This window comes from Falco naumanni, chromosome 6 (genome assembly GCF_017639655.2).
Source record: "Falco naumanni isolate bFalNau1 chromosome 6, bFalNau1.pat, whole genome shotgun sequence".
NCBI lineage: Eukaryota > Metazoa > Chordata > Aves > Falconiformes > Falconidae > Falco > Falco naumanni.
In genome coordinates, this window is record NC_054059.1 from 17,369,567 (window position 1) to 17,396,978 (window position 27,412).

At 35.6% G+C, this 27,412-nt stretch overlaps 1 protein-coding gene across 1 annotated transcript in view; it reads right to left on the reverse strand.

Annotated features, from left to right (window-relative positions):
• The window catches only part of PRIM2 (DNA primase subunit 2), a 125,372-nt gene that overhangs the window by 89,342 nt on the left and 8,618 nt on the right, over positions 1 to 27,412 (reverse strand). The window contains exons 6-7 of the mRNA XM_040598522.1: positions 10,731 to 10,826; positions 9,745 to 9,882 (exon numbers count right to left, since the gene is read on the reverse strand). Coding sequence (XP_040454456.1) covers positions 9,745 to 9,882; positions 10,731 to 10,826 — 234 coding nt within the window. The remainder of the gene's footprint in view (positions 1 to 9,744; positions 9,883 to 10,730; positions 10,827 to 27,412) is intronic.

Genomic DNA, 27,412 nt, shown 5'->3' on the forward strand with positions numbered 1-27,412 from the left:
AGAGAAACTTAACAATAAAACAGCTTGGGGAGGGGGGCGGACGTGTGAAATCAGTTGAGCATAAGACATTGATTACGCAACTTTAAAACGTATCCCTGCAGTCAAGATATTCAGGGATAAAGTAGTACCCTCCTCAGGCAGGTTAAGTTTCTTTCCTCCTGGTGGCCAGCAAGTGATGATCCAGTCAGAGCCTGGCAACAGAGCACAGGCAATGTAAAGGCACCTGAGGTTCTCCTGGAGACAAGCAATTGTTCAGATAAGGACCTGCTTCTTCACAAGCCAGAGGCGCAAAAATGAAGTCACAGCTGGAAAGGGAGCGGGCCAGGCAGGGTATACCAACAGACTCAGTATTACTAGACCCAAGTTTAACTACCCTAACTCTGCCTTTGCAGCCTAATTAAATCATGTTTCTAAGATTTCAGGAAGACAGGACTCCACTATTTCAGTGACAGCCTGTACAGACTGCCCATAAAACAGTAGCAGGTGTTTTTTATTGCAAAAATTCTGCCGAACTATACTACCTCTGAAACATACCCTTCTTGCCTATTAACAGGAAAAATAATTCTGACTATCTTTATTTACAAGAACTACAAAAAATGGCTAGTACCTCGCTAGCATAAATATGCAGATTAGGAATTAATTGCAGAAGAAATATCATTACAGATTAAATTCCCTTTGGAAAATTACAGTAAAATGACCATCATGCAGTAAGACCACCCAGAAATCAGCTGAAGCAGCAGTGACAGTGATTAGAGCTTCTAAAAATACTCACTTCATCTATATTTAGAAGTTTAAAAATAAATATTCAGTAAGTTCAACAAGCATACTGCTACCAGTTTTCTTAGAAGAGTTCAAAACACTTGAGTTGTGAAAAAGACACTAATTTTACTGATTACACATTAGTCTTACAGCAGAATTTCTTTTAAAGATGTCTTGACAAAAGCATTTCTTGACGAGACTTGTGCATACTTTATTCTTACACTTGCTGCTTAAAGAAGTACTCCAACCTATAGGAAGATTCTATACATTAATTAACCCAGTGTCATCTCATACAACTATAAGTTGTTCAATTTATTCCAGGTCTGACTTTGAGCTACTGACAGTCATTTCACATTTTTCCTTCTAATTGAAGGAAGGATTTAAGATTTAGTCCTTCCCAATCATCAGCCGACGTTTATCATTAGCAGGAATGGCAAAAACGTGTTAACATCACATATGTACACATGAATATGTACATTCACTGGCTCAGGATATTGTAAAATTTTACTCGGGAGAATAGCCATTCCCTCTATTTCAGAGAAAAATGTATGGGAAAAAAAATCATGTAATTGGAAAAGTAATCATCATAATTTTTAGTGATTCAACCTATTTTTGCCTGCTCCATAAGCTTGCATTAAACATTTTACAACATATCCTCTTCCTATCCTTCTGCATTCTGTATTTGTTGCAGCCTTTTTTGCTGTTAATCCAAATTGTTAATTCAGACTGTAATCATAATTTAAGATACTACAGCTTAATTTAAGTCTCAGAATAACCTGCATGACCCCAACTCTTTCTTGAATGTTTAATCTGACACTAACTGCTGTACTCGCTGCTTTCAACAGCCACAACACCTACTCATTTCATTCATGGTGACTACTCACAACAGCAAGCCCTATGAGCACTGTATTTGGTATGCTATAAAAGATTTATTATTTAAAAAACAAGGTGCAACTTCTTGGATATCTATAGAGTAGGTTTATAAAAGCATACAATATGCTAGCCCGAATTTAACATCTAACCAAGGATCATGAGAGACAACGGTTACAGACAAAGGAGATAATGAAAGACCACCATGGTGAATGCAGGTGCATTTACTCCCGCATTGTTTGTGATTTTTCTGTAATACAGAATTTTTTAGGATTACATTGCAAAGTTTTCACAAAGTTCCTCTCCCCTTTAGCTTCAAAACAGCTTTTAACATGGGAGCAAAGCAAGAAAAGAATCACTTTGAAAAGCAAATACAAGGCAGGCACTCTAAATTGTAATGAAGAAATTGGGGGGAGGGGGGAACCCCAAAATCCTCCATTTCTTTCAACACACAAGGCTTCAGATTTAGCAGAAAGGATGAACTAGAACAAGAAAAAGTCCAATTTTAAGAATTGGGTAAGAGCATGTACTCAACAGAGCTTTCAAATAGAAGAAATTTTAATTTGTCTAACAGAAGTGACGAAACTAGTTACTAGAGTGATTACACAAAGATGCAAGCATGAAAAAGCATATTATTTAAATTCTACAGGAACTGCAAATTTAGCATCGTTTTTTGCAAAGTTTAAGTCATAAACAATAGTTTGGAGGAAAGTTGCATGCTATTTAGAAATGTTACCAAAATGTAACCATCAGGATTTGACCACGTTGGTTCAAGTGTCAGTGAGGCAGCAACATTGCTTCTCAACAGTCCTGAATTGAAGAATCCATTTGTTAAGCCCAGTGAATAACAGTCGTGTTCTAAAAGCAACTACATCACTTGAAAGAATTGGTTTAGACAAAGCACATCTAAGAGTTATGCTCCTTTACAGAATCCTTCAACATTGTAGGCAAGACTCAATATATTAATTCAAGTGAAATTTCTGATTTACTGTACATAGCATCGGTAGGTACATCGTGCTCTCTTGAACCACACATAAAATTAGTAAGTGGTTGAAACTTGGATCTCAGTAATGAACCTCTATTAATCTACAGGTGGGTTAGAAATCCAAGTCCCCACTATCACAGAAGGGATTCAGCTAGCATTAATTAGATACATGAATCAAGTTTCCCCAGAAAACAACTGCACAACACAAAGCAGTCTCATTTGACAGTGAAACACTGGAAGGCTGAGAAACATGATAGTTATATCTTCACTGGCAGTTTGGATGACTCCCTATGTCACTAGGGTCCTGGTCCACAGTAAAGATCAGCTAGATCACTCATCAGTTAACTTCGAGAAACTTAACTAGTTTTCTCCAAGAAAAAGTCAAAACACAGCTGAGGAAACGATTCGTCATTAATTCCAGTGTAAACCAACTCCAGACAGATACAACTACAGCTATTACATAGCGACTACCTATGGGTCACAGAAGGACATCAGAAAATAATCAGAAAACTCAGATTTCTAACAGTGTCATCCTGAAATAGATTTCTGTTTACTTATCAACTGCATACACTACTCCAGTTCTTTCTTACTGACTATAGCGCATCATTCTCAAATTACTGTTACCATCATGTTAATAAATTGTTGTCAGGTGACATTTAAACAGGTGCTATTTTAATTGACACATTTCCAGGTTATCGAATCTATCACACAACAGAGAAACAAAACTGTATTTTCTGATAATATATTCTATTCCAATATTTTTTCTGACATTTGGGGAATATCACAACAGTTAAGCAAGTCTTCCACATGCTTCAAATCCTGTACTCTTGCTCTGTTAGTTTTACCATCATGAAACACCTACGTTGATTTGAAGTTAGAAGTATTTCCATACAAATCAAACAGGACCATGCAGAGACCACAGCAATTGTTTATGCTGCAAATTTAGTATTTAACAAAACCTTATTAGTAGCAGAAGCAAGAAGCAGATAGAAGAAACAGACAAACTACTGAATACAGTCAAATTTCATTTAGCCTCGTAATATTATTTACAATTACTTTTTGCTAGCTATCTATGTAGCCTCTAAAAGAAACACACATACTTCAATTCACAGAGAAGATAAAACACCGAACGATGGATTTCAGGAAACAGCCAACAACAGAACAATTAAGGGGCCATGGCCAAAAAAGTGGCCCACAAAGAAAAGTCCAATGAGTTTCCCTATCTTGCAGGTAACCATTCTGCATACAGGCTTGAGTCCTCTCTGACATACACACGAAGTCACTTCCCCGATTTAGCTTCTCCCACTCAAAATACCACCATTTCGTTCAGCAGACCTGTTCCTTAATAATGCTACTCAGAAATGAAGAGCAGCTGCTTCTTTGCAACACTCACTGCAAACTTTCACCTGAGAGATTCAGAGGACAAAGTCTGTAATCACATTTTACCCTGCACTGCCAAAGTTATTACCTTACTAACCTTGTATGTGCATATTATAAAAATCATCCATTTATGTTACAGTGAATTACTTTAAGTTAACACTGGGAACACAACACCTGAAATGAATTTCAAGTGATAAGACCATCATCAATCATATTTTCTCAACATTAATGCCACTACATAAAGCCTTATGCTTCACTGCCTGAAGACATAGACGTTTTAGGAAGAAAATATTATGCAGGTGGTGTTATGTATACTTCCCTCAAATTAGCAGGTTCTTTGAACATATAGCATAAATCAACCTAAATAGCATATTTGACTAATATTTAAAGACAAATTATTACAAACATTAGTAAAGCTAGAAGCAACTTACTTGATCCACATTTCTAACAGTTTTGAAGATTACATCCCAAATAGGAAAAGGAATAAACAAAAAAATACATAAAAATTAGAACACACCAGTGAGGTCTTCCTTTTGTACTAAGTCCCCAAAACCCAACAATTTGATTTGTAGACATTTTAGCAGATTACACAAGGTCATACTGCAAAGTAAAAAAAGTGTAGGTATTAAATTAAGAAGAAGCACGTGCTATCAACATTGTAGATATTAACATCGGAATCTTGATTTCTTATGGCGCCAGTTTGCATTACTTTCAGCTAACATTTTAATTTGCAGACAGTTAAAACCTATGTGATGTTCTAACAAAGTATTTTCACAAAAGCAACTTCTTGCAGCCAAGTTATAATTCAAAGACCAGCCAAGTTACAACTTGAATTGCTAGGCTTAACATGGCGGAAAAAGGGCTGGATTTAAATAGAAGTATGACAAATCAACATTAGACTATCAAGGGAAAGTTCAGTTGTGCTATCACCAATAATTACAAGTCTTTGTGTAAATATTCCTGTGTAGCATAAGCATTTTTGTTGTGAATTTGAAGAGTTTGTTTGTAGAAGAATGGCTGCAGAAGCGTGGCCACGGAACCCCTGAGGGTCTGCACAATCCAAGCCTGGAGTGCACTATCCAGGCCTGGAATTAGAAGTGTACTGGAATTAGAACTGTGCTGAAATTATTGTGCTGAAGTTAACAAGAAAGTAACTTTGATCTATTCTTGAATCCTGCTGCAAAACCAAGAACAGGAGGTAGACAGAAGAAGTAACAAATCGCAAGTCCGAGACACTGCTGATGCAAACAGCTGCATGAATCGAATGCTTGTTCCAATCATGATTAAGCTTTAAAAGCATGATAGTATATCAGGCTATATAAGAAATGTTGGAAGCTAATAAAATTGAGCAAGATGCATAACTCATATTGAGCAGTCTCTTGACTCCGGCGGACTCTTCTCCCTACATTTGTTTTACATTCTCAAGCATTTGCTTCCAGCTTTAAAATGTAACGTTCAACAAGCACTAAAACTTTAGAACAAATCATCTTCTGAACTGTAACATTCATTAAGATGAGAATGATAATTATGTGATAAACCTGAAACCATAATCTCTATATAAAGGATTTTCTGATCAACCACGCAGGAAGATTATTTGTATCAGACGCTAAGTACTGAACAGTACTATGAGAAAAGTAGTTCAAAAATCTAAATGCATCTTCAGAAATTACATCATTTCCGGGGATCAGACATCACAGGGAAGCTCACACCGAACACTGCAACACTTTCAGCAGGTGGGAGATGCTGTCCACCCCTATGCCTGTCACAGTTAACCACACCGAGTGGGAACTGTGGAGGCAAACTGCTGTCTGATGAAAACTCATATTCAAACAAGGCAGGCAACTGCTAATGCAACATTAAGTGATTTTCCCAATTATTTCAGGTCGCTGCTGATAAAGGCCAGTCCCAGCTGATGACCCAGCAGCCTCTTCTGTCCTGCTTCAGATCTCGCTGGAGCAATCCTCCTCTGCACAGTACCAAGTACAACACAGCTCTGGTACAGGTCTGCAGCTCTGAACCACAACACTAAACCAAAGCTTCCAATCTCAAGAAATCAAAAATTAAAACAAGTATCCTCACAAAAAAAAAAAAAAAAAAAAGATCCAATACTGCCTAAGTCCACTACATGCCTATAACTGAAATCACTAAAATGCAGCATTGGATTACTACAGAAATATTTAAATTGGATTACTACAGAAATGTTTAAATGAATAAAATACAGTGCAATTTGAATTAATAAAAGTTTGTTTTGTTATGAAACAATAGTGGAGCTAATACTACAGCTTACATGAACTACAGAAAATGTTTAGGGTTTCTACAGTTTAATCATCATTAATGGGACAAAGGAAATTATTAACTAATGGGTCAGAGAATACAGAAAGAATGTCCTTGCAGTATTGATTTTGCGCATAAAATTAACTTCTTCAGTTGCATTTGTAACTGTCAAGAAAGCTTGAACAGTATTAACTCGCTCTATTATCAAGCCTCAAGAAATACACACATAGTCAAGATGTCAAATTTATTTTGAAATGATGAAACAAAACATACAACCGCTTTGTGGGCTTACCCATTAAGTGATTAAAGCATAACTCTGACTAAACTGAATTTGTGCCAGTGTCAACATAAAACTGTTTTTAAAAGTCGGTGCTATGAATTATTTACTCTTCTCTTAAAGCTCAGTATCAACATATCAGTTCACTCTTCTTGTACTCCTCCTTTGTAACCCTGACTTGAATCTCCCTGTAATGTAACAGGACAGTGGTGACCCAAGTCTACAACGAAGCAAAGCAACACAACAAGGCTATGCAACCACCCAAATCATTCAATGCTATTGAGGAAGAGTAGCTTTAGCAAAAGCACACTCCCATGAAGTGTAACGGTTTCAGCACACCTTGGAAAAGACTGGGCAGACCTTGATCATAAAATCATTCCTGCGTAGAGATAACCCCTTCCAAAAACCTGTGTGTGCAACTGCTTGGAATAGCACCAAATAACCTGAGAGGCAAAACATGCATCACAGCACAAATAATAACACCACACAAACCACCCACACTGGAAAACTACGTTGCTTTAACATTGAAGAACTGAATCACTTGCAAGAGCTCCAAGAAGGATTCCACAAAGCTACATGCCTGAAAGACCATCTTTCCACTATCTCCCTATATTCAAGGTATTTTGTGCCTTAGAAGCTTATAACACTGTCAAAGCCAAAAGTATTGGCCAAAGTCAAGCTACCCCACAGGAGATGAAGGTATTCAGCCTAATTTTATGACCCTAAGAAGATACAAACCTCTCCTTTAGAAACAGCCTAATTTGGGTTATCACACCATTAAGATCTTTAATTCTCAAATTCTAATAAAAGAAGGATTGCCCGTTAGAAAGTGCTGAGAACAAAGTGTAAACAGCCAGATGCTGCAAAACACTAAAACATACTCCCAAAAGCACACATAAGTAATGCTTACCAAAGTGGTAATGTTATCAAATACATTCATTAAGAGATAAATTAAATAACAAATCAGTGATGCTGTTAAAGACTCTATTACTTCTTAATTAAGTCTGGCCCTGATGCACAACTTTCCAAACTCATAAAGACCTCTATACTATGATTGTGCCTAAAATTCAGCACATTTATCTCTATTTATTTCTCCTTTGCAGCAGACACATAGAAACATCCATGTGCTATAAAAGCATTACCAAGCACTACTAAAACAGCTGTACTTGCAGAACTTAGGCCTAAATCAAACAGTATTTCAACAACTACTTTTCACAAACAATACTGGAAGTGTGCTACTGTGTCATAACTTCTATTGACATGTGCCTCTGCACTCCAAATAAGGCTGAGGAAAATCATTAAAGGTTATCCTCCTAATTTGCATGTTGTGAAACAGCAACCGTTACCATCTTTAGATCTTAAAAAGATTCCTTATGTACAATCCTTTCTTTAAAAGTGTATTCTTACAGTTTCTGAAACTTAATTGGTTATTATATTTTGTTCCAGTGAAAAAACTACACTAATTACCCAGCTACCAAGTGTCACGCTGCAGTTATGCTTCTGTTTGGTGTAACAGAATAATGTTAGACTGACCTCTGTAAGACATGCTGGATTTTTTGCCTTCGTTTCCAGAAGGCTCAATTTAGTAATATTCCCAGCATCTCTCAGCAGTGAGCTGTGATGGCTAAAATTAACTGAAACAGCTTATTAAGGGTGGTTTCTCAAATTCAGTAATCAAAACCCCATAACTTCAATCACAAGCTTTCGATTAGGACAGAAATCACTAAACTTCTTTTATTCCTTACTCCAAAAACATGGTGAATTTTAACAAACAAAAATGTTTGTATTAAAACTTAAAACTAATGCAAACCTGAAATACTGTATTAATTTAAGACATAGCAGTTCTATAGAAGATAGTTTTCTAAGCTCACAGGAGTGTTAAAATTTCTAAACTATGATTACAGAGGATAACATAAATAAGTACTTTACTACAAAGCAGCTATTGGCTTTAACAAAGTAATTTGGGTTAAATGAATTATATATAAGATAGCACGTGTTTGTAAGAAAATGTTGGAGTTTTCCTCAAACTGAAAAGCTGGGTAGTCTACTTACTACAGTTCCCACTATTTTTCAGACTTCTCCTCAGCTACGCACACAACAGGCAAATTCCAGAAGCCCATGAAGCTTCTCAAAAGTATTTTAAATAGATGCAGAAAGCCTACGTACTTAGGCATATTTCTATAGAATACATTCATCATTTTTAAATCCCATACAAGTGTTATCAGCTTTCAGCAAGAACATTATGCATCAACCAAAATAAGCATGTCTCTAGTTGCAGTTGTATTAAACAGTTTCAACAGAAATGTTCACGTAAGAGTATCACAATTTTCACTGCACATTAAATAATTCCACAGAATCCAGGCATATTCAAAATGAACAAGTTAAAAAATTAGCATACTGGCAGCTTCTTAAAAGACTGCATTTTTACTTTACACTGTTTACAACACTCATGGTCAACCTTGATCTTAATGTGACATAGTAATATAAAGCTTTAAAAACATTTTTAAAAAGCAATCCAAACTGCCTTCATGTTATTCAATGCTGTATTTCTAGGACTAAAATTCTGTACATTATACACGATGACCAACTTTTAAACCCTGTGAGGGGCCTAACATTGCAAAAGTATCAATTCCTAAATTGATCACCAAATTACTAATAGAACATTCACATGCAGTATTTACCATAGGTGTCCTAACTAGATTTGATACCTCAGACTTTCGTACAGTGAAGAATTTTATTTTTGCCTGACGTGTTTTGACCTATCGTCATTTCAGTTCTTACTAACAAATGAAAGAAGAAAAAAGCCAGAAATTACTATTTCACTTGTTTCAACAAAAAACTGTTATAAAACGTTGTGGAAGAAAAGATTGATGTGAAAAGGAAAAAAAAAAAAAACCAGTTGTGTCTATGAGCCTACCATTTTCAATGAAAAATTATGTTACTCTCTATGTGGGAAACATTTTTAAATCCTCTAGCATAAATTTCTTCACAAGGCACATCACATGCTAAATTCCATTTAAAATTAATTAATTTTCAGCTCATAATGACCTTTTTTTTTAGAGCTACAGCACTTTTGATAACGTTTCTGGTATTCTCCAGATGAAAACAGATAAATCTAAAAATCCAAAAGGCTGCTATCCGAAAGTGTCACTGAACAATGCAACAGAAGTTGTTAAAAATCAGACTTTATCAGACTTACCGCCAGTGCTTTAGATAACTTTGTTCTATAGTTACTCAAAACAATTGAATCTGCGTCCTTTAGTGGCACATATGCAAAACCGTCTTTAATGAACACTCTTCTGGCTCTAAATAGATCTACAGCATCTGCAAGTCCAACCTAAGAAAGAAAAAACCCCACATTGTGAAATAGCAAAATAATGCAGTAACAATGTTTACAACCCTAAGATTCAAGATGGACCAGTAAAGCTTTAAGTCATTCTCTGTCTTTTAATACTCTATCCAGGCAAAACAAAGACTTTGAAGTTAAATGCTAACTTTGACATATCTGATAAGTATTTTGATGGAAAAATATTGTTTACTTACAAAAAGTCACACTAAAAGGGAAAATAAGCTACTTTAAATTTTGCATCTATGATTATTAGCCCAAGTATGTAGCTTTGCATCACTTACTGATATTTGAAAGTGGATTTGTGTTGACCTTCTGTTTCACACATCTTGAAATATTTGATTCATGTAAGCTACGTACATAAGGTATTGGAAACAGAGCTCGAACCCAACCAACTTAGCTCCAAAGAAGAATCAGTGGGCTATGTTACATAACTCTTTTCCTCTTCCTTTGTTCTCTTGCAAAAAGAATTTCAGACTAATGCAATCAGGTCAAACCTAGTTTCAACAACAGATGTTCGAGAACGCCTCCAATCCTGAACAAACTGTCAGCCAGGTAACTTAAGTCATTTGTCTGAGAAACATTAAAACTTAAGACTATTTTTGTGGAAAAACAAGGGATGACAGGACAGAGGACATTAACAGTAGTTTAAAGGTCCTTTCATTCTCCCAGTCCCTCCCCCTACCCTTAAACTGATATGAAGAGAACCTCACATTAGTCTCAGCTAATTTAGATACTATTGCTAATAGTTAATCTAAGTATTATGCAAATTTAACAACTCCAAGTTTAACTGAAAGAGAATAAATGCAAACCTGTGGAACCTGGCAATTTCTACTTACCTTATAGAACATTTGTTCTTTGATTTTATTTGCAGTGAGGCCAGGGGTTGATGCACACAGCTCATTTGCCAATTCACTTTTCAGGTCTTCACTAATCTAAAATTAAGAGCTTGTTTTAAAACCGTGGAAATACTTCAGGTGGTGGGCTTTTTTAATTAACATGAGCTAAAAGATTACTTCATCTGTAAATATATCATCACTCATCTGTAAATATATCATCACTTTAGTTCACAAGGGAAAAAGAATTACATATTCAGCAACTGATCACTTATTAAGCAGAAACCAGCAAAACACTAGTGGGTCAATAGTGTTAAACAGCCTTCCTTCTGAAGCATTAGTGTATTTTAAAATCTGCACTACTTTCAAACATTAACACAAGAACTATAAAATATGCTATCATGTGTTGACACTAAGTTAACCCCTTCAAAATAAAATGTGACAATACCTGCTCATATCTAGATTTACTGTATGCATTAACACAAAGCATGATGACCCAATAGCAATTAGTAAGGACTTAACATCAGATTTTAACATCAGTTTCAGCTCATTTTTAAATCCAGACTTTCTAAAAAAATGACATATCATCTTATAGTCACAGGTTTACACCTCTCTCTCCCCTTTTTTCTTTTTGAGAACAGTGTTATACTTTCTGTTCACTAAATGTTAGTGTTTTCCTAATTCTTGAAACATGTAAGTTAAGCAGCAATGCTCTAATTCAACAGCTTAAAGTATTTAAACCAAAATTTCTAGCCTGAAAAATCATGGACAATGTTACACTCCCTAATATAAAAGATTAAATACTTCTGTTACATAAATAGATAGTTATTATGCTTTTTGGCTATTTAATAACACAACAAATACAGTCAAAAAGCCACACTTAAAATTAGCATATTGTTATGATTTTAGTAAATAAATCATTTGGGGGTTTCATTCAACAGAAAACAGTTAACAGTATTTGAAATTGAATTGTTCTGCTTTAAATCATGATTAAGCTCAGGGTTTAGGACTTGAAAAAAGTAATAAATTAATAAAATTATAAATAATGCACTGTGATAAAATAGATCATACATGACGGTAATCCAGCAATGATACCTAGTAACTTCATTACATACAAGTCTTAAATATTTGCACACCATGTTCCTGATAAAGTATAATGGACATAGTCCCTGACTGAAAGGGATTAAGCATCAAGGAATACACATAATATCTTCCCAAAACATAGATGGACACAGATGTCACTGAAATATAACACATTGTGTGACACTGCTCTACATAAACTGGACAATAACCTATGGAGAGGTAATGCAAGGCTGCAGTCAAGATAGCTTTTAGGGACTAGCCAGCAGCCACGCGAAGGCTATTGCATGCAATAGACATCCAGAGTCCAAATGCAAGATATAAAGACAACACTCAGTGGCTTTCCTCTCCATGAAAAAGGATATGTGTAAGCAGTTCAGTCTCTTCACTGTACATCTAAATCCATTGACCAACGCTTCTATGCAGTTAAGTGCGCATTTACACAAAACTTTTTTCCTCCTTCTCAGTTGGAAAAAAATGAGAAAATGAAGGAAAATACTTTTCTTGGGAGTCATATGAAGGACCATTTAATTTCAAATTTGGAAAAGTAGCTCAGCAAATCCCCTCTATGAAAGTGATTTGATAAATGCATATGAAATGGCCAAAGCAGTGATTTCTAGAAGGCTTATGGTTACCCTGTCCACATCTTGATGTCCTCTGTAGTACTCTCTCTGGAAAATCAGCTTTAAAACAATAATAATAAAGCTGCCAGCAAGTCAGAAGACTGTAACTTTGAAGACAGAGGAAATACACAGCATCATTGTATTTCTGCATGTGAAAATCTAATGCTCAGGGAAAAACAGCAGGGAAACACAAACAGGGAAAAACAAAAAAAAAAAGGTAAGGAAACCATTTTTCTTTAACAAAGTAGCTGTATCAAAACAACTAAATGTGTTTGTGTAAAAGATACAAGAAAACACTTCCTATAAAATACTCCCACTAACAATCCTGTTAAGTCTTTCAAAGATTCCTGCTTTTCAAATGTGACACACTGGAACTATATACGAATTTCATGCAGAGCTACCAGAACCGTGCTACTCCCCCCCAGATGATGCATTTCTGCTTTAAATAAGTAGGAATCTATGTCACTGTATCAGCCTGCAGGCTTGCCTTTTACCTTGTATAGACCAAAGTTTTAATTTTAATTCCAGAGTAGTGGCTTCCACTCTTCAAATGTAACAGTTTTATGTTTTGTCAATAGAAATTGCTTAGGAGAGCCCAGTCTACCAAGTCATTCCGAACCCTCAGTGAAACCATCTTCAAATAAAAACAGCCCAACATATTGTATAGCTATTAGTGGTTACAATTGTATTACTACTTCTAGAGTATCTCACTAAAAAAAAATATCAAACTGAGCCGAGGATAGCTATTTGGGTTTTTTTACAGAAAGCCATTAAAACAGTCCAGTGACTGTTTTACAGACAGGCTTTGCAATACTGGGGGGAGAATGAAAAGATGGAAAGGCAAGGATTCCTTGGCTATTTGTTTTTTGAAAAACAATTAGCTCATTTTCATCAACAAAACCATTTTATTCAGTATTACATTTAATTACAACTAATTTAATATTGTATATTAATTTTAATTTAATATACAATAGTTATACTGATTCCAAACTTCACAAGATGTCTAAATCCTACTTCATTAGTAACTTGACCACATTGATCTTGTACATATGTAAAATCACAGGGATTTTACATTTTCTTGCATCTCACTACCAAAAAAATTTAACATTGTTGGGGAAAACAAGATCCTGATGAAACCTCCAGAAAAACAAATTAATAGGCCACAAATAAAGATTTGGATAAGACTGTGGACAGTGTTACTGAAAACACAGTTTCATCAGAAATTGTATATTTTAAACAAACAAATATTATTGCAAAAGAGTATTCACCATATAAATGCCTAATTCTTATAAAGCTGTTCAATAATTTACTTCTTACAGCCTCAAGCACCTTATTGATTAAGGCAAACCTTCAGCAGCCCTACAAACACTTTGCTCCTTGCCTTTTCACTAAATTCACATTGCCTTGATGTTTTCAGCTAATGGAGACAGAGGAAGAAGAAACAGGGATATCCCTAGTTCCTAACTAAATCTGTGAGATGGCTCCAGAACACATTTAAAAATAAAACTTCCTTTCCTAAAGACTGGAATGTTAAAAATAACCTTGCATTGGCATAAAGATTTCACCATTTTCACATAAAATTGTGTAAAACTGACTGAAGGTGCAATGCAATGAAAATACACTCCTTATAGTCTAAACTCTGACTCAAACCTTCAGTTAGGTCATGCCACTACCTCTGTATACGAAGCATCATAAAACATGTATCCCAATTTTTCTTGGTTCAAGTAAGCTGGGAAAAGCTTTTTCTTTTCTTCTTATATTGAAATAAGAACATTTTGTACATTTAGTATAAATGTACAAAGAACGATTTGTACATTTAGTAATTTCATCTCTAAATGGCACCTGCAAGAACACATTCCGGTAATCATTAAAAAATTAGACACAATTAAATACAGCTTTTAGGATTCTAATCAAGATCAGAAAGAAACAGACTTAACTTTTGATAGCACTCAATGATGTTTGCCACATAAAATACTGTGATTTTCAAAAGTTTTAAAAACAAAACAAAGAAAAAAAAACCCACAGAATTCTTCTGAGGGTGTCATCTGGTGCCCATCTGACCAACCTCACTGAACCGATTCAACTCACCCCACACAAAACAACACACTGGTTTTGCCTCATTAATACCTGAATAATACCTTTGTTGCCAGTTTAGTAAACTGAACCTGCTTATCACCAAGTCAGTCTGCGCTTCACTCAAGCAAAGAACAATACCACCAGGAAAAGGATCTTCCCTTTTCAGTGACAGTGGGTCACCTACCATAGCTTGAAACAATTCAATGCGCCATCGTAAGGTTTTGAGACTTAGAAGAATTACAAAAATCAAGACATCAAAAGGGAAGGCATAAGAGGAAAGGAAGCAAGCAAGAATTTGGGACAAGTTGTATTATTTCTAGTTTTCCTGTTTTCTATGTGCAGTTTATTCATTGATTTTTAATCACAGAATTGTCCTAGAAACACAAAGACACATAAATTTAGATTAAAATATGAATAATTTAATATGTAATGCTTGGTTAAACAAACACTGGCAGTAAGGCAGTCCAACAACCTCAAAGTAAGTTTGATATCCCTGCTCTGCTTTAATGAAGAGATAAAGATGCACACACATTTTATGCACAACTACTTAATTTTGCCATTCCTAAGTCTCCCAGTAAGGAACAAGAACTCCATGGACAAGTCCTTTCCTTTTCCAAGATTCAGCTTCAGGTATTTGTCCTCAGAAAGCAAACTTCTAAAACAGCTGAGCAGCTGGTACTCAAATTGCACAACACCCTCCTCAAAAAGAGAACATCAATCTCTCAACACTCTACTCTATTGCCATTTTAAGTATGAAATGGACAAAATGATAATTTCCTGGTCAATCTTCCGCATTGCCACACATCACAGTACAAACTAAGCTAGAACTAGAACATAAATGTATTAACCTAGATACCATTAAATTTAAGAATATAAATTTAAAGTGTATTCAGGCAGTTAAGCAAATACTAGCTTAATTAGGGAAGGACATCACTCCCAGCTGTCCTACCAATTAAAAGCATGAAAGGCCATAAATAAAACATTCCAGAGGCCCACAAATCTGTTGTTAACAAATCTGATGACATTTCTTAACAGGTAACAATTCTATTTTGGCCAGGCACAGATTAATTAAGAAAAAAAACTGTATTTCCACAGTACTACAACTTACTCTTTTAGCTCAAGTTCAGGTTGCTGGCATCCCTAAAAATATAAAAGGCTGCACCTGGAATTATTATATATTCTTATCCATCAACTGAAACACTATTGGGGTTGGGTTTTTGTTTTGTTTTTTTTAAAAAAAAAAGTCAGGAGTGGGCACAGAAAGGACATTTTATAGATCTTCCTCAACTATGCAGCTAACTCATGGTTACCCTAATCACAGAGAAACTCAGTGACACAGGTCCAGTTTCCTACATTCCTGACAAAAATTTCCCTACGTTCATGAAAAGGAAAACTGAACAAAACCATTTAAGATTACTCCAGAAACATCACCACATACATATTAGAGTCACACATGACTGAAGAGCTGACAGAAGATCCTTATGAGAAATACAGCAAGAAGTTTTCTTGCATTTACAAATCAGGATGCTAACTTCAGACTCAATTTTACAGAAACTTGTTAACAAATGTTTCTCTAGACTCAATCACAGGATTAGCAGGGAAGAGCATTTCAGTGTTGGCAGACCATTTTATGAAGCTTACATCCAAAACAGCTGCTAGTAAATTCTACTTGCAATGTAATTACATCCTGCAAAAACAATTATTTCATCTTTTATGCTGCTGTACCAAGGAACAATACAAACATTTCCAAAGTTGCTGCATTCACTGCTGTGTGAAGAATAAATTCATTTTGGAAACATCCTTAACCTCATCCACTACAAAAGAACTTAACACTTTGATTATCCAAAGAATTTTTTCTTCTTGAATAACATTTGAAAAAATAAATTATTGATTTCCCAATTTTCTCTTCTCTTCTGCCCCAAAAGAATGTCTAAAATACTTACAGAAAAAGAGGGCAAACTTGATGACACCATTCTCTTTGTCTATACTAAAAGTTTCTTCCAGGAATCCAAAACTATCAATTGCTAAGAACTGAGGATCTACAGGGGTCAGGTTAGGACTTGCTTCTCTTTCACCATTTCCAAACCATTAGGTAAGTGGCAGTCAAGTGTGACCTGGTTAACTACTGAGTGCTAGAACACATTATCACACAAGCAGTGTGGTTACCCTTCCCACCTCTTCTATCATAAGCTGAGGAACATGGTGTAGAAGTTACCTACTCTCCACTGCATTGCTGGTATAGCTGCCATTTCACATTAGAAATTCAGGGTTACTGCAGAACATCCGCCTCAGACTAGACTGTATTCCAAATGTTGCCTGGTGGTTTTCAGCTAGACTAGGAGGAAGGATATTTTCATTCATCATCTCATTTTTATTGCAGCCTTTTTTGCAGGTTTTTTTTTTTAAAGCCCCTAACTTTTTCAAAGCAGGAAGAGAATGGACTTCCAACAAGAAAGAGCATGTATTGTACCCAGTACAGAAGGATTCAACCTTACAGTGGACTCTAACAGTCCTATTTAACTCAAATAATGAGCCACACAAAGCTATTTAGTAAGAATCGTAGTGCTCCGATGCATTAAAGGGGGCATAAGTAACCGTACAGTTTGTGGTTTAGTTTTACTTAGCTTCAGTAGCCAATTTTAAGAAAAAAAAGCTATCTTCTAAGGCTCCATTTAGACTTCTGCAGGTAACCAGCATCTGTTTTTAATCAAACCAAGATGATTACCAAATTAAATATTTTAATTAGCATTTTGCATCATTTACAAACTGTTGTTCATTATGTTTAAGAAGGTGAAAAGGGACATCCCCAGTAGCTATATATTCTTCAATCATATCTAGTACTTAATTCCACAATTTTATAGAACATGTCCAATACCGTATGTGCAAATAAATACACGCAACTAGAATTACTGCAGCAAAATGCTAGTTTTCTCCATGACTAGTAACAAAGTCATGCTTATTGTTCAAGGACCCATTAGGGAAGGGTAAATAAAGACCCCTCCTCACCCACCCTGTCAGTGCACAAAGAAATGGCAAGTGCATGTTCTTCCCGCCTTCCAGGCAACACTTCTCCCTCTCAGATTTATGTTTATATTCTCCTGTGAATCAAGCTTTATTTAAAAAAGTCTGTAAGAGAGTCCTGCAATTAATTTAAAGCCTAAATGTTTTAATCAAGATTCACATCATCTATCCATCCCCTACAATGCTAGCCCACTACAATACTCAGGTTGTTTTGCAATCAAGCCCGTTATTTTGGGTTGTAGCTTGGTAGTAAGACTGCTTTGTGAAATCCATTAATATGCAAACAGACCCACCAGCTGGCCTACCAAATCCTTGGGACTGCAGTACGATGGCCTAAAGAGTACTACATACTGGTTGAACTGGATTCCCTGCTAATACTTCTGAAGAAAGAGGTCTCCCTAGGATTTTCTTCCCCTAATATGTAACTACACTTAACTGCAAGAGGTAGCCATAAACCTAAACATCAGTGGAGGTTTTTTTCTTTATCAGGAACAAAAGACAATTTTATAAAAAGGAGCAGTGAATTCTGTGACAAAGCCACCACTTGGTGTCACTTAAATTTATCTTCTGAAATGTAAATGATTAGACTGAGTTTATTACTTCCTTTGAAATTAAACACTTTAGGATCCATGTTTTCTTAAAGTGCCAATGGTATACATGTTTCATTGTCTCATTTAATAAATTCTAGCATTTTAAAAAAATTAAAAAAGACCTACTCTAAGCCTTTCCATAATTTTGTTTCTATTGTTATTTTAAGCATGGAGCCAAGTGACAGAATACATATTTATAGCTAACTTTGGCAATAAGGCACTATTTGCCACCTAGACACAGGTCACTTCTGACCTTTGCTGTCACCTCTAAGACAAGCATCATTGGTTTTCAAGCAAATGTAAGATTCAAGTAGCAGAAAACAAAGATAAAATTCAGCATCATTTCCTTAACAAATGCAAATTGCAGCCTACTTGGACACAGTTACTGTTTGAGCTTGGCATAAGTTTCCACACAGTAAAATTAGGCTCTAGACAGCTTCCAATTTTAAAGGTTTTTCCCTATCCTGTTTGGAAAAGGAAGAAATATTATGTGATGCCTCTGAAATGCAAAACCATAAACCCAAACAGAAGAATTTGCTTTATACACCTCATACCAAAATGCATAATTACGAAGTCACAGCCTTTTAGTGGCCAGACACAACACTGAGCATTTTCTTTTGCCTTTATCTGTCCTTACTAAGGACACAAACTAGTCCCATTCTCACTAATCCAAATCTGACTTTAGGATCTTCCATACCCAGTAAAGGCGGCCATAAAACATTTTTTCAAGATGCTAAACTACAAATATTTATACAACTGTCCCACTACTGAGATAAATGCTTCTGAAGAAAGCGTAATAATGATATCAGAAAGTCTCTCATAGGAGCGCTGTGATCATAAAAATAGGAATTAAAGAAGTTTAATTTCTACTGCTTAAAACTGCTAAAAAAGCACTTCAACCTCAACATCAAAGAGCTACTGTGGAAAAAAATTAACTCTAATGCATTTTGCTCATTCCTTTTATTTTTGCAGTTCTTACTATTTCCTCTCAAATGCTGGCAGATGCACTATAGAGCTTTAGCTCCCCCAACTGACTATTCATTCCCATCTGTTGTTCTTTCCCCATATACTATGATCCAAAGCATTTTATTAAAATAATGTGCTTTATAACAGCATTAAAAAAAAATTAAGATGGTTAAATTTTGAGACAACTGACAGTTACCCAAAACCAAAGCATGTAACTTAGAAGTTACAAAAAAAATCATTATTTTTAAATTTCAAGAGGCTTTTCAGAGGTGAAGAAGTTCTAGGATAATTTACACAAGATTTTTATGCTCTGTGGAGAGGAAACAGCAACACAGAAAGAAATACACTACACTTTGAAGTTTATTTCTTCTGCACTCTGCAGAAAAATAGAACAGAAGCATTGCAAGGAATCTAAATTCAATTATACATCATCCTTATACCACAGATAAAGACATGATAATAACTATTAATTTTCATTTGTTGTGAAAGCAACAAAGAATATGTCTATTTCAAGGAACAAACTATCTGAAGATAAGATGAAGGCCGGGTCCAGGAAATCAGAACAGTCAAGATGATAACCAGAACGTAACTGAAACATAAATTTAGGGTAAACCTTTACATTCTACTCCACTCCACATTCCATCACACGAAGTTAAATTCCTAGAAAGGTACAGCAACAAATCAAAGCACCTGATAGCACTTAGGAAAAACCACAGGAGACAAGCAACAGCCCACATGGATCTGTCAAAAAAAATTTGTGTTAAGCCAATCTCACTGCCTTTATGACAGTGAAACAGATCTCAGGGATAGAGGGGAAAAAAAGCAGGTGTCATATTGTGTCAAAAGTCCTTGAAGTCACTCTCATAAGACACTCTGAGCAAATGACCAAACAGTTCCACTGAAACTCCTATTACCTGGGTGCAAAACCAATCAGAAAAGCCACGCATGGAAGAATTTAACTCAGAAATAAAAGGACATATTCAGTTCCACAATTATGTAATTTTAAACTAAAATTCAGTATTTTTGTTCCTAACGTGCATATTAAAATAGGGGCAGATTACATCTTTAAATGCCAGGAAACTGGAGACACTGCAAGGGCTCTAAAGAATCGAATCAGACAAAAGAATCTGGTCTAAAACTGAAGGCTGTATTTCAGCAGAGACACTTCATGGTTTTACATCCAAGCCAGTCCCGTACAAACAGAGGAAAACCTGACTAACCAGGAGTGCTGACAAAAGCAGTTGTGCAACCTCCCCATCCCCAGCTTGGGAGTCACTGTATCATGCTATTGGCATGGGGGTGAAGTGTGAAGAATATATTTATTTGATCTCCATGTCATCTTAGATTTGGTAATGGTCAGGAGTATTCTGACCAGCTGACACCACATTTGGAAAAAGATATCGCCCCACTAAAAATGGCAAAGGACATGCAAAAATTACAAACCACCACACACAAAGAAAGGCTAGAAGAAGAAACAACAAGAAAGCCTAATTAGTCATCTTATGTGTAGAAGGCAAACAGAAAGAAGACGAAAAAACCCCAAACAAACAAAAACCCTACCTTTCTCAATTAGTGGACAGAACAAGAAGAAATGGACTTATGTTACTGGAAGGTAGAGTTAGGATTTTTAGGAAAAAAAGGTTGCAAGGAAAGTAAAGCAGCAGAACGATGACCACCACAGAGAGACACGAATATACAGGTACTGGGCAGTTGGCAAGCAAAGCTGTGAAGTGTTCATGCACACAGCAAATGAAACAACTGTCATCTTCAAAGCACTATTAAAAGAGGCAAAGGCAAAAAGCAAAGAAACACAGCATTTTGGTCCACGTGGGAAGAACAGAGACACTTGAACAGTGTCCAGAGAGAGACAAAGTCTGGCTGGTTAAGATGAATGAGTTTTGTGGCAAGTTTTCACAAGAACCAAGTGCAAAGGAACCAGAAGTTCACTGGATCTTCCAAATCAACACAAGATGTATCACCTGCTCGGAGACCTTCAGCTGCAGATGCTGAAAGCACAGATCTTTCATCTGATGCCTAAGAACAAGTGGGAGGTCTTGGGCAGTTAAAATTATGCAAGGCAAAGCAGACAAAATGCTAAAACTCAGAATGAGGTCTTCAAAGCAGGTATTTGTGACAATGCCAAGTAGTAAATGGTGTTCTAAGGAAAACTACAGCCTTGCTACACCAAACATAAGCTAGGAGAGCATCCAAAAGAGAAAATGGGAAAGACAAAACTAACGGAAAACAAAGAGCTAGTAGCAAAAAAGTATCTTTAGCTATCAGGTAAGGGTTGAGACCAGAGTAATAGTGATACCACATCCATGAAAAAGAAGAAAATTTGAAGAACTGAATCCTATCGCACTCACCACAGAACCACAACACAGAAAGAGGAAGTTAAAAGAAAATAATTCAAATATCCACAGCCTTACACAACGAGAGAAGAGAATCATGACTGAGTAGACTAGAAAGTAGTTTTAGTAGAGGAAGTAAAAGCTGTAGCTGAGAAAAACCAGAAAGACCTGAAGCTGAACTTAGGACAAAGAAGCAGCAAGAAGCAAGCATTGAAAATGCTACATGCAGTTAATTTAGTGATGAAGTATTGAATATAATATTGGCAGGAGAGCTCATTCCTTGAAAACAGACAACGAATAGTTAAATTTTCTTCAAAATTTAAACCCTGTTAAAACAAGGGTTATGAACAGCTTAATTACATTATTAGTTTCACTGAAGCAGTGTGGAAGAATCTCCCAATATTTAAAGAGTAAAATTAGGCATTGCTTCTGCCGAGATGGGTATACAGAAAGTAGAAATGCAAGATGCTGAGATGGGGAAGTTAGAGGGTTACTTTATGATAAGAAGAGGAGGACTAGAGCGATTTGAGAAACAGGACAGAACAACAAAATTAGTATGTCAGAGCTATTCCAAAAATTTTAAGTTAAAGGTCCCAGAACATGTGGCAGCTGTCTGAAGATAAATTAGAGGAGTGACAGTCCCTATACGAAAAGTTCAATGAAAAGGCACTGAAGAGTAAAGTTCTGTTGATTGTCATTTTAGGAAACAGAAGGATTGAGCAACAGCTGAGGAAATACAGTCAAATTCATTGAAAGAAAGAAGTGTGAAAAATTACAGAAATTAACATATAAGTTAAATTCACAAGGAACGAAAAGAAAGATAATTTAGACTTCTGCTAGTGGAGTTTCCTTTTAAGGAAACATTAATCCAAATACTAATTTACAGTAACTGGCATGTTAGTTGCCAATCCAGGGCACTCCGCTATTAAGCAAAAGCGAAGATACCAGTGACTAAGTAACTTTTGACCCAGTTTCTCCTTTAATGCTATAAAGCCCAAGTTGGCATATATTAGAAGGAAAACAAAAAAGTATAAATAAAACTCTAAAGAGAATACTATCATCACTTTTCATAAATATCTTAAAACAACTGCTGAAAGAAGCAAAATACAGTAGAGTTGCCTATTTATGTTTCAGGAGCATGCAAAAATCCAGCCTAAGATATAGGAGTTACTATGCAATGTAACATACATAGACACAGCCTTGAAGGGCAAGAAAAAGGTAAGCAGCAGAGTGAAGGAAAGAATAAATCTACTCCACTTTTATGGCTTCAGATTATCATCATCATCATCATCATCATGGTAACTGCTTCCCAGTGTTAGGTCCTGTAAGACCAAACACTGAACCATATAGCAAGCTTGACACCTTAATTCAGGAATTTCTAGGAATGCCAATGACCCAGATATCTTGCAGTTTTCCTGAAACTTACAGACACGCTGAAAGCTTTTCAGTAACAACTTGTGGCAGTTACCATAAATATTCTGATTATGTCAAATAGGCTATCAGAATATCAAATCAATGAACTAGGACTTATCTCACACTATGAATGTCTAAAAGCACTATTATAACAAAAAAGTGTAAGTATGGTCATTTCTCAAAGGCTTCTGAGACCAGCACGCACAACCAGCAACAAGAAAAAAAGCAAAAAGGACAAGTGAAAAGGCTGGTGTAGGAACAGGGGGATGAATGGCAAGGTACGTATGTAGCAGGACATGTGAAAAACCACACAGACAACCAACCTCACTGATAAAGTTATGTGACAAAATGGGGCTTGGGCATAATGTCACCCAACTCCAAACTGGCAGACACAAAATCAGGCACTCCTAACTTAAACAAAGGGAAAGAGCAGATAACCCACAGCTTGTGGCAAGAAAGAAAAACAACTTTCTAGTTAAACCCTGGAGTATCACTTACCTGTAAAACCATTTACTTTATATAATTCCTTCAGTACTGAAGAACTTACTTTGAGATTTAAATATTTTATATTACTATAATATTTTAAATATTCATTATATTTCCCTTTAAATATCTGAAAAATCTGTATTAGGAGCTTTCACTGCCAGAGACTGTCAAGGCAGCATTGCTGTAATTACTCATTTATAGTAAGATTTTAATGCTTTAATTTCCTGAATTAATGTAAATCTCAACTGCACACCTGTGTTTGCATATTCTCTCTCATAGGCTCTGTAACCTTAAATGTCAGCATTTACTTCTTGAGTGCTGCTTAAGGATTTCCTGTGCCCCCTACATGACTGACTTTGCACATAGACTATTTAATGTGCCTTGGGAACTCAAAATTACATGCCATACATAAAAAGTTTCACTATTTATCTGGGTTACGACAGCACTGTCCCTTAAATATTTTTTTTTTAAGTACAGAATAGATTGAAAACATCCTGAAATACCTTCAGAACCATTCCATGATTCTCCTGTTACTGTGATAGAAACAGGGAACAGATTACCAAGTATTTCTTGTTCTTTTTTTTAAAAAAAAAAAGAAGAAAAAAAAAAGAAAGAAACAATTATACAGCAGAATCTTCTTCTCATACTGAATGTCCCACATCAAAGCGTCAAGAAAGGCAATGTAGCACTTCTTTCAGGACAAGGAAACATCAGAAATAGGAAACTCTCACATCTGAACATATTCAAAGGCTGACAAACCACGTAACACTAAAATCAAAAGGCTGTCCCTTAAACAGTTCCCAAAATTTGGTGGACACCTGACAGCAAGCTATCTATGAAGTATTTCACAAAAAGTCAAGACGCACAAGACCTACAGACCTAGGTCCAGCATGCAATAAGGATAAAAACAAGTTTCACTGAACAAGAGAACTGGAGAAGCACTGATTAGAAAGTTTAGCAAATGTTCCTTTAAGTCCAGTGCTCTAAGCTGAACAATTAGATGCTTTATGCATGACAGCAGGATTTTAAATATTTAAATAAATCACTTCTGTTTGCCCCTAAAAGTTTTAGCTACTGTCAAATGTAAAGTTTGAAAGTTAAATTTCTTCAGTGTTTCTGTTTACTGGAAAGGAGGCTATACTGTTAACATTACCTTTGACACCATGGTTCAACCACAACTTATCTCTGAGAAAAGATGCTAAATTCTGAATTGTTTAAGTTCTCAATACTACAATTTTGAGGGGGAAGGTATTCATGTAAGGTGTATAAATGACTGTTAAGATAGAAATCACCTGCAAAACTGAATGTTTTAATTTTTAGAAAGATACCTAAAACAGTTTAGAAGTGTCTGAACAGCACAAATCTTAAATAATTTATTTTCTAATTCAATACCAACAGCTTCTAACCTGTTTAGAAAATTACACTAGAAACTAAATGATCGAAATTAACTAATTAAAACAACTAGTCTCAGATACTATAAAGTACAACAGTCTATATTATTTTTTTATACTATTTGCAGGCAAAAACTCCTTTAAAACACTTCCACCCCTAAAAAAAAAAAAAAGGCTGAGGTTTGATGTTCAAATTCAGAGCCAGACACTCATTACACTACACAGAATGCTTTAACCGAAAGGAAAAAAGAAAATAGCTTCACTGCTGTCCCAAATTCTGGCCAAAAAGCAAAAGATGAAGCAAGTTATTGTCAGAGATGCTGAATACATCCCCTCAGAAGTTGAGACCATTGAGTTTTTTCACTCTGAGAAGTAACAATAATAAAATTTCAAATAATCCCCATCAGTCTCTGTTCCTGAGCACAACATGAGTCCTTGCCACCCATGATGTGACAATCTCTTCTTATCCAACCTAACATATGCATGCTTAAACAAAAGGAAAACACCACTGTAATTTAGGCAACTCCCCACCACACCACCACCACTTACAACTAACTAGAAGAATAACAGCTGCCAAAGACTCCAGCAGAGTCCCAATCTCAGTAACATTCTACAGACATCTACATCAGAGTTCAAAATAAAAGTGTAAATAATTAAAAGTGTACAGAAATTGCAACAAGGGAAATTCGTACATTCATGAGGCTGTTGTTTCACATTACGGTACAAATAACACCTCACCATCACAGAAAAAAGTAAAAATAAATAAATAAGGCAAGATTGTCCATCACTGCTGCTCCTCCAGTCTGATTCTTGTTTTCCTTCTACACTCTTCTTTCTTGGTATTTTATTCAACATGACACACTGTATCTTGCCCATGCTGGCATAAATTGGTAGGATAATATAAACACTAACATTTCAGAGGACTGTAAAATTTTGCGTACCACAGCAATGTTTCATTAGGCTGCACAGCACCAGTCCAGGCATCTTCGTTTGCCAGAAAACAAATTGGCCAAAGCTACTTCCTACAAGTGACTAAAATGCAATCTACTTCTCAGTGGTTCAAAAAAATGTCTCAAATACAAACTGAAAGCAAACTTCCCATTTTTTTCAGAAAGTCCAGGTTCCAGAGGCTTCTCTCAGAAATACTAAAGATGCACTAACTTAATCCAGTGACAGCTTTATAAAATATTTCAAGGAAGAACTTACATAAGCTACAAACTTCTGTAATTTATACTAAATGTAGAGAAGCTTATTTTCACATTGTACAGATTTTGAATTACCATAATCCAATGCATGTTCAAATACAAATTCATTATACTGAAGTCATTATCTTTAATCTAATACTTTGAACAGTTTATATCCCTCCTTTTGCACATAAAGGGCATCTTTATAAACAGGTAAAACTCCCCAGAGGAAGTACTTACTTAATTGTAATAAACCCTTTCCTGCACATTTTGCTCCATCAGCAATATAAATGTCAGTCCCAAGACATAAGAAATCCTATTATAAAAATTAAAACATTCATTTTCATTAAATTTCATTTCTATTTTTAGTTTCAGAAAGCTCTTGCTCTTTTATTAAAATTATCTTTAATCAAGAGATCAGAACTACTATCATTTCAAACTCTCCACAGCCAACTGTCACACAAAAAAAAATTCAAAAAGTCTGATTTTTTTTTTCTTCTAGTTGTTAACAACTTCATTCTTCCAAAAAAGTTGCTAAATAAGATCTTCGGCACTAAAGTCGTCAAAGAACTTTAATGGCTGCTTAAGTATTATCCCTGATAGGACCGAAGAGTTCTTGATTCTATAAAAGAATCATTTTCAATCTGTAATTCACAAAATCTCAGGAATTAGTCTGCAAAATATTATATGAAAACTTCTCACTTTCTCATGCATGTAAGCAAACATGAAAAGGAGGTAAGTGACAGTGATTGAATACTCAATGTTAGGTTCACTTCGTCAGTGCTGTAAATTAAGACAACTGTGACAAAACCATACAAGACAATTCACTTATTCCTCCTCCCCACAAAAAGTTGACCAGTTCTTTTATTAAACACTGAGAATTGCTTCTTACAGTGGTTCTTAGAATTGTTAACTAGAGACATAGCTACACCAAAGTCTTGATAGCCCAGCAGCTCAGGCCTATCTCAGGTTACAATTCTGAAATGCAGAATGATTATCTAGAAAATGCAAAGCATTTTACTTTAAAGAAATACAAGTAACTTTCTTAGGATATCCTAAGCAATTAAAATCCCATAGTAGAATGTGCATCCAGTTACCAATATAGAAACTGAACTGTAGTATCAGAACTTAATTCTTTTTCCTGAAGACCATACCCTTTTCTAACAGATGGAGCACAAAGTTTGATTTCCATCTTGTTTTATGCACAATAAGGCCTGAAAACATTGTAACTTCCAACACAGAAGTATGAAGAGGATAGATCATTTCCTTTCTAAAACCTCTTACAAATACATTGACAAAAATAATGCTGCATCTACAATGGCCTTACTTTTTAGCGGCTCCTACATAACACCATGAAGTTTAGACCTGTTTCAGATACGTATGGAATTCCTTAGTATTCAAATGTTTCATGGATGATAGTGCAAGTAGGGATTCGTTTTGCCTGAATTCCCACTGGAATCAAAAGGGAGGAAAAAAGTAGAAACAGGGAAGTCATTTTCAATGA